At 45.3% G+C, this 8,299-nt stretch overlaps 1 protein-coding gene across 3 annotated transcripts in view; it reads right to left on the bottom strand.

Moving 5' to 3' along the window:
• Positions 1–1,850: 1,850 nt before the first annotated feature.
• Il36r (interleukin 36 receptor) overlaps positions 1,851–8,299 on the bottom strand; it is a 41,635-nt gene continuing 35,186 nt past the window's right edge. For all 3 annotated transcript variants that reach the window (XM_085679610.2, XM_048430222.3, XM_085679611.2), the window contains 2 exons: positions 7,450–7,611; positions 1,851–5,126 (listed from right to left, as the gene is read on the bottom strand). In XM_085679610.2, the coding sequence (XP_085535736.2) occupies positions 4,708–5,126; positions 7,450–7,611 (581 nt within the window). In that variant the 3' untranslated portion in view covers positions 1,851–4,707. The remainder of the gene's footprint in view (positions 5,127–7,449; positions 7,612–8,299) is intronic.

Raw genomic sequence — 8,299 nt, 5'->3', positions numbered from 1 at the left:
AGGAACATACACGGCATGTCTCCACAGCATCAGCAGAGGGAATAAAAACTTCCACCTCGTCTAGACAGAGAGCAGATTACCCTGTGGATGAGGTGCCCAAGGAAGATGGTAGTCATCTCGGTTACTGGAATAGGAGTTAGTTGTTAATTCCCCATGTCCAGAACAGGCAGTGGTCCTGGTCAACTACCAGCTGGTCATGTAAAGGTGAGAACAAAGAAAGCATGGTTTAATTAACATCTAGAACACCTAGGCAAGAGCAAGGGCTAGCAATTCCTGCTGAGATCAAGAAAGAATGGATAAGAGTGAACAAGACATAGGATGAGTCCCTGATAGGGCAAACAGCATGTGGTCATCTTCCTGCTTAGGTCAAGGGAACATGCAAAGAATATGCAAACCTCCCATTTCCCATTGGATCCACCTATGATATACTCAGAGAATCAACAAATCTTAATAGAAATCACATCAATCATTGCCCAGCTTCTGACATGAGTTCTTAGGCAAGAACCTTGGCGGCAGCTCCCTCAGGTCCCTTTCCACTCTTGAAGCCTCCATCTCTTCCACCCTCTTCTCACGAGAACGACTCCTGCTTGCTCACTCTCCATTCATTGTCTTCGCTTCTCATCTGTATAAAGTAATGGACTTGAGAGTCACGGTCTCAGGTTGACTTTTGGTGGCCATTGATTTTTTTCCACCGCCTTAGTCTCTGGGTCAAGTCCAGAGGTCAAGGGAGGCGCCATCACTCTCAGAGATCTGCAGAATTCCAACCAGCAGCTACGGGCATGGGGCCGAGAGGTTCGGCATACCTTCTGAGGGATCTAAAACAGCCGATGGCCCTCTGCTGCAGAGTCCCGGGGGTCCCCAATCACTCACTTCACTTCTCTAGGTCTCGTTTTCTTCCATGATAAATTAGAACAGCTGGAAGAGAGGGTGAGTAGCCTTATCTTTTTCCTGCCTGGTAAACACGGTCATGGGTACGAACAGATGAGGCCAGGATTCTGAACGTACCAGGAGGTACTACGGTAGCCATCTTTATCTGCGGTCTCGTGTTCTAAGGTTTTAGCTACTCAGTCAACTGAGGATGGTAGCTTCACTTTGCACAGACCGACAGGTGCCTTCAGTAGGATGAGGTGTGTGATGAACACAGAGAGAGTCCGCACTCATATATTCTATGGCCAGCTATGTTGCTAAAAGTATTTGATTTGATTTTGTTCTCACTATTAGGTTTCTGAAGTATACCTGAAACATATATTTATTTATTAAACACATTAAATGTATCATGTACTGAGTTCAGCACTATCCAGTTTGAAGCACCCACTGGGGTTCTTGGAACAACTCCTCTGCAGATAATGGGAAATGCTGTACCCCAGTAGTCTTGAAACTCATTTGTGACATGCTAGCTGGACAGCTCTAGGCTAGATGACTCATTAAACCTGACTGAACTTTGAGGCCGCTCTTTTCCAATTAATTCTTAAGAAGACTCCAAATGATTCACTTCCTGAACACTGGCCTTTCACCCATAAGTCTGTAAAAATTGTGCCATGACCTGTTTTATAAATAAAGTAACAATAGACCGTTTGGGGTGTGGATCCCATGGGCCTGATGTAAATCTCACTGAAAGTCTGTAAGAAGCCAACACCCTTCTGTAAGTAGAGTCAAGATGGCATTTATCAAATTATCAAAGGGGAGTCACTGTCAAAGAAAATGGGGCTTCCTGCTGTAGAATGAATCTCGTCCATCTTTAAAATATGGATCAGTGCTTTCACAAATCTCCCGTCAGAGCAATGGCCTACAAACAAGAATGTATTCAACTCCAGAGCACGTGTCGGGTGTTCAAACATATGAGGTGGTAATTCCGTTAAGCAAAGGAGCTCTTGTGTTTTATTAAAATATTCTTTAATAAAAATATCAGTATGCTGATATAATAACACGTTCACATTTTAGCACTCACAATACATTGTTTCCAATTTTAAGCAAAAGGAAAATTAGGACATGTAGGCAAGAGAAAAGCTTCCTGACTGAAAAAAAAGAAAATTCAGGTTAAAAATTTGAGCACAATTGGCCTCCCAGAAGCAGGGATTTTCAGAAAACAATTTCTTCCGTTGAGCTGGTTGGGTTTGTCTGTTTATTTTGTTTTGTTTTACCGACAGCCTTAACTAATATCCCATAAACATAGCCAGAATAACAAAATAAACAAGTGACCTCTAGAAAACACATTTCCTAAAATTTGTGGGCAAGGAAGGTTGTGTCAAGGAGCCTCATAGAGAAGACAGAGGGCGATGTTGCCCTGATCCTGACATGGCCTCGGCCATTGTCTCCCTGAGTCTTTCAGAGGGAGATAACCAAGTAGGTAAGAGTTCAAATCTAACCGCCCTCCCCCCATGTCCTCACCAAAGGACCGGTGGTTGATCATTCACCTAAAACTGCAGATTGTCCTGCCTGGGAATCATACTGGCAGATGTCACCACCTGATGTGCCTGGAACCCACTAGGCGGGCACTGTGTCCTGGGCTCCACGCAAGAAAAGGCTGCCCTGTTAGTCAGCCCCGTCCCTGGGTTCCACCAGTATTGCTGGCAATTTCCAGGAACCAGACAGAAGCAAAGACCCATGGAGGGTGAGGAAGACAGAATGAAGAACCAGTCAGGGACATCCCTTGGAAGCAACAAATACCTTACTATACTTGAACCCGCGAATCCACTACAGGGAGCTAGATTCCCGTGGTGCAAAGATAAGCTCAAACGCAAAATGCCACAGGCAGGTGCCTTGAGAGAGCCTTGAGGAGCTCATCACTCCGGGGGCATTCAAAAGCATCTATATTCCTCTCCGCGCACCTTTGAGGAAGGGGAAAAACAGTGTGGAGAGGAAGAAAAAGACAGAGTAGCGGTGATGGTGAAACGAAAGGTGGATCTCACGGGTGAGCCTTGAGGGCACCTGAGGATACTGTGGTACATGGAAGAAGTCAGCCACAAAATGAGACATACCGAATGAGGTCTCTTATTTGAAGTTCCTAGAATAGTCAGATTGACAGGGATGGGAGGTAGAATGGCCATTTCCAGGGGCCAGGGAGGACGGGAGTAGAGAGAAGCTATTCATTGAGAACAGAGTTTCCGTTTGCTAGGATGAAAAGGTTTCAGAGGACGGCGATGATGGTCGTGTGAACATGAATGGCCTCGTGTAACAACTTGACTTAAAAATAACTAGTGGCAAATGGGGTGTTCACATATCTTACCATAGTTAATTTTTTAATAAAAAAGTATTAAAGTGAGGTCCAGTTTCAAGTTACAAGTAAAGATGTGAGGACCACAGTGCCAGCCTGCCTTGACTAATTCTCAAGCAGAAAGATGGATTTCCCATGATGCCTTCACTCTCCCAGCTCTCCCTCCTGCTCCCGCTCCTCCCAGGTCCTTCCATTCTGCCTGTGGCCTGGCAGCCCCTCCCACTCCCCCCCCCCTCCCTTAGCAAGGCTCACTTATTCATCCCCAGTGTTTCTGTTATGCAGTTATCTCCTCCAGACTTCTGCAACTTCCCTTCTGTGTAGGTTCCTCAGTCCTCGGGAATCCCAGAAAGAGTCACAAGCCCGTGCTCCGTGGCTATAGAAGCCGAAAGAGCTGCTAGGAGAGAAACGGTAGCTGTTATGAACGCTTCAGAGAGCTCTGGGGATTCAGCTGTTTTATGTTCTCACCATGCTCCACGCTCGGTGGGCTTTTCCAAGATGTAGTTGTCTTCGAGTCACCCATGCTTTTAGAACTAACTCCTCACCCTCAGTCCTTCAAGAAATCCCAAGACAATGTCTGGTCCACTAATCTAGACTTCTATGGAATTGTTTTCATGATTTGTGTCCAGTGCCCTCCTTATCTGAGGTAAATAGACATTTGTTCACACGTCCCCAAGCAGTAGCCCACGTGTTAACCACAGCTTGGTAGAGTTGGCTGGAGTTGATTTTTCCCAGCTGGGCCTTGGGTGATAGTAGCCGTGATTGGCAGCTCTGTTTAGCTTTAAAACACTGGATGAACTATGCATTCCTTAACTGCCCCCATAATAAAGGGCACACTCACTAGCCCAAAGCTCACATAGATTTACTGGGGTTAGAACCGCATCACCTCAGAGCTGCAATTTGTATCTCTCAATTATTACGCAGATTTCTGGCAGACAAACATCTTTAAAAAGTGGAAGATTTCTTTCTTAATTCATTTTGACAGATTATCATTCAAAGCATGGAGTCCTTTGGTCCGGGTGACATTTAAGTGGTTCCTGGGGGCATTGTGATAACTGCATCGTTATCTAACTGCAGTAGGAGAGAGACGGAAATTCAGATGCAATCTACACTGCCGGGGGCACAAAACCTACTAGATACTGGACAAGCATAGATATTGTGCTACCGTCCTTGCTGGCCTTCCCCAAGGCTGCCCACTTGGCATCCCATCCCAAACATGGACCAAGCATCCTTGCCACCTGTTCTGTCATCCTGACCATCCACTGTATCCCACTGGCATGAAGGCCGAGTTCCATAGGTACCCCATTCTCAGGAGCTTATGTGGGTGTTCAGGAGCTGTGGTGCAAACAGAAGTACTAAAGAAACTGGTCTAATTAAAAGCATTAAACAACGACAACAACAACAACAAGGTCACTCACAACACAAAAGAGCGAACTGCATGGGTGGACAACCCAAAGAGTTGTCACTGTGATCCAACACACACCAACTACTCTCAGTCAGGGACGCATGAGCCCCGTGGCAGCATCCCATTTGCCTGTCGTGCAGTTGCAGGGCGTGTGCCTCAGCAGCTGGACTGAGGAAGACGGTAGATACCTTCTGCATGGCATATGGTATCTTACTTTCTTCCAGAACTTGGTCTTGGCACACTGTGACTGCTCTGTAAAGTCCCCATGCCACCGGATGGCCCCATGCTTCTGCCGGATGTACTGGATGGACTCGGGCATGGTGCTGTAGTCCTCGATCTTCTCCAGTTCGATCAGGATGACCTTCATGCCATCCTGGATGAGGGCGTTGTAGACGGCGATTTGCTCTTCTGGCATGCCCTTTAGAAAGCGGAAGCTGGAAGATTCAGGGGCCACAAGCACGATCAGTCTCCTACACAGTTTAATGTTTTCATCAATGACGTTGGCCACAGCTGGAATGGAGAAGAACGATTCAGAAGACCGTGCAAGAAAACAGCAAGGCTGTAACGCTACCGGAAATAGGAGAAATGGGCAGAGGGGAAGGAGACTTTCAAGGAGGCAAGACCGAGGCACAGGTGAATTAACGTTCATCACCAACTGTTCTGGGCAGGGTTTCATTTGGTGGTTACATTCTGTTCTGTTATCTATTGATATGTCTCTTGCCCCAAGACTGTCTAGCTGGGTTGAATTCCTAAAGTAGCAGATAGTGTCATGGATGCTCTCTAAGAGGTATGTTTTAAAACTTAAATTTTTTAAGAGCAGGGAACCTTTCTTCGTGTTCTTTATAGTTAGTTAAATGATAAGGGTTAATATCACTAATTCTGAAACCAAATAGCATACCATGATCATTTCTTGGTGGGGGAGGGAAAAATCTCACCAAGTATTAACTCTACATGTTCTCTTTGACCTGCAGATGCCTCCGGAGAGGCTTAAGAACACAGTGCCATCTCTAGGGACAGGCTCTTTTCCAGTTTGCTTATTTTTGCATTTTTTGTTGTTGTATAAACTGCCAAGTATCTAGAGACGGCCAATACATAGTCTTTAAATAACATTAACAAATCACTTTCCTAGTGAGAAGAAAGGGATGCTTATTTCCGTTTTCAATCACTTGACTTTGTGGCCTTCCAAGACAGGGAGCAAGGAGGACAAGAAGGGGATTTTGTGTAGGATGGGCCCTGTGCTGGCATTGACCCAGGCCAGTCTCCCAGATAAGCCAGGGAAACATTCTGCTTCCTCCATGCAAACCCTGGTGTTTAAGAACTGCCCTAAACCACATGCCTAGGAAACAGAAGTAAAGAAAAAACTCTCCATCTTATTTAGACAGGGGATGCTGTAGTTTGAATATGAAATGTCTCCCACGGCTGGTACCCAGCTGATGGCGCTGTTTGGAATATGAATGAAAGCTTCGGGATGTGGGCCCTTCAAGGAGGAAGTAAGTCACTGAGGGTGGCCTTTGAGGTTCTAGAATCTGGCCCCACTTCTTGTTCTTTCTCTCTGTTTCCTGTGCAAGTGTGAAACATGAACATTTGACTTCCTGACTGCCAGGCTGGCCTCTCACTCCCACTGTCATGATGGACTGTAAACCCCTAACTTGCCTTTGGCAGGGTGTTTTACTGCGGCAGCAGGAAGGTATCTTATACAGGGGGGAGAATGGTATAACTTGTGGTGTATAAAATCTACTGTGGAATGTTATTTTACCTAGGTGAAAATGTGTTACATTGTTTATGCTACAGAACATTACTTTAACTGTATAAAGATGTGTTACATTTGTTTATGCTGCATTTGTTTAACAGTGTAAAGACATGTTACATTTGTTTATGTTTCATTTGTTTAACAATGTGCAGATGTGTTGTGTCTCATCTTGCCTGTCTAAGGCACCTGATTGGTTAAATAAAAATCTGAACAGCCAATAGCTAGGCAGAGGAGGAATAAAAGGGACTGGCAGACAAAGAGAGTAAATAGAAGGAGCAAAGAGAAGAAGAGAAAGGGAGAAAGAGAGGGACAAGCCTGAGGTCAGAAGCCAGGCAGCCGTCAGGAGACACGAAGACAGCAGGACCAACAGTAAAGAAACAGCCAGAAAGTAAGACATAGAGAAGGAAAGAAAGGAAGGTAAAAATTGTAGATGAAAAGAAACAGGTTAAGTTATAAGAGCTAGTGGGATAAGACAAAGTCGAGCAGTCATAACTAATAAGAAGTCTCTGTGTCATGATTTGGGAGCTGGTTGGAGGCCCAAAAGAAAAGGTCTGGTACAAAAATCAACTGTAAACATCATGGTATTTGCATATTTGGACTAATGAGAAACTAGACCATAGTTATTCTCAGTGACAGCAAAGTGAATGACCTTGTGAGTTTTTCCAGTTTTTTCAGTTTTGACCAAGACTGCTGCTTGTTCCCATGACTGGGTGAACTGTATCTCTGTGTCAAAGAGACTCATAGGACTGAAATCAGGATTCCCTAACGTTGTGCTGTAGCACTATATACAAGCAAAGGCCTGACTTCTGAATATAAGGGGTAGTGGGACTGGGACATAGACTTTTGAAAGTCCCACGTGTTCAAGGGACATTTGTAACATGAAAGAGAGGTAGGGAGAGGAGGGGGTGGGAAAGGAAAGGAAAGAAGTTTCTTTTTTGTTCTTGTTTGAGATAGGGTCTCTACATACAACCCCAACTGGCCCTGTATTCCCATTCATCCTGGTTCAGTCTCCCCAGTGCTGGGATCACAAGTGTGGCCTCCTATTTTTGTCATTTGTTGTCTAATGCCTCCCTGAAAACATACCTTGGCCAGGGAATTCATCCCTGCCGAATATAAATAACTTATATCCACACTGCTTCTCCAGCACCTCAGGTAGGATCCTCAACACCATTGTGTCCACATCACGGCTCTGGCTCTCTGTTGGGCACTTGGGGTATAAGACATAGGCGTCATACAGCTTCTCATCTGAAAGGAAAAAGAAGTAAGCTCACGGAATGACTGTAGCAGATCTCTCAAGTAAGCAAAGTGAACTCTAGGTCACTACTGTGATACACTTCAGCCTGGGTTTAATGACTTCTGGGTTTAATGACTGACATGCCATGACTTGGCATTTCATGCTACCATACTGCAGTCTCACAACTGACCCATGAGAGACCTGTCTCATCCTCACTCTGGGGGAATAAAATCTAGACCAAACAGGCAGTACCATTTCTGCAATTACTAATTGCATCCTAAGTCTCCCACTGCCTGTGGTGGGGCTGTCAATGAGACCTCAAAGTCTAGGACTCACTAATTGCAGATGTGGGCAATGGAGACCTGTACTGACTATCCCAAGCCAAATGGGTTGAGTCCCTCCTAACTGAGCACACCAGAAAATTCATCATAGACAGAAGAAGCCTCAGTGGACTCCAAATGTGCCCTGTATCACTGAGGAGTCCATTGCTACAGCACACGTGGGCAACATGTCCATCATGGACAAGGGTTTCTCGGGCACCTATAAGGCCCATCACTGTGCTCACTAGGATAAATGTGAACAAGACACACCACTTGACTGTGCGCAGCACTCACAAACAAGATAAAATGGTATATGACATTCAAGATGACAACAGCCAAAGGAACACGCAAACGAAAAAGATTCTCATCGACTGGAATT

This window comes from Myodes glareolus, chromosome 18 (genome assembly GCF_982192425.1).
Source record: "Myodes glareolus chromosome 18, mMyoGla1.1, whole genome shotgun sequence".
Lineage (NCBI taxonomy): Eukaryota > Metazoa > Chordata > Mammalia > Rodentia > Cricetidae > Myodes > Myodes glareolus.
Note: the sequence above shows the minus strand (reverse complement) of the source record. Positions and strands in the feature narration are given on the sequence as shown.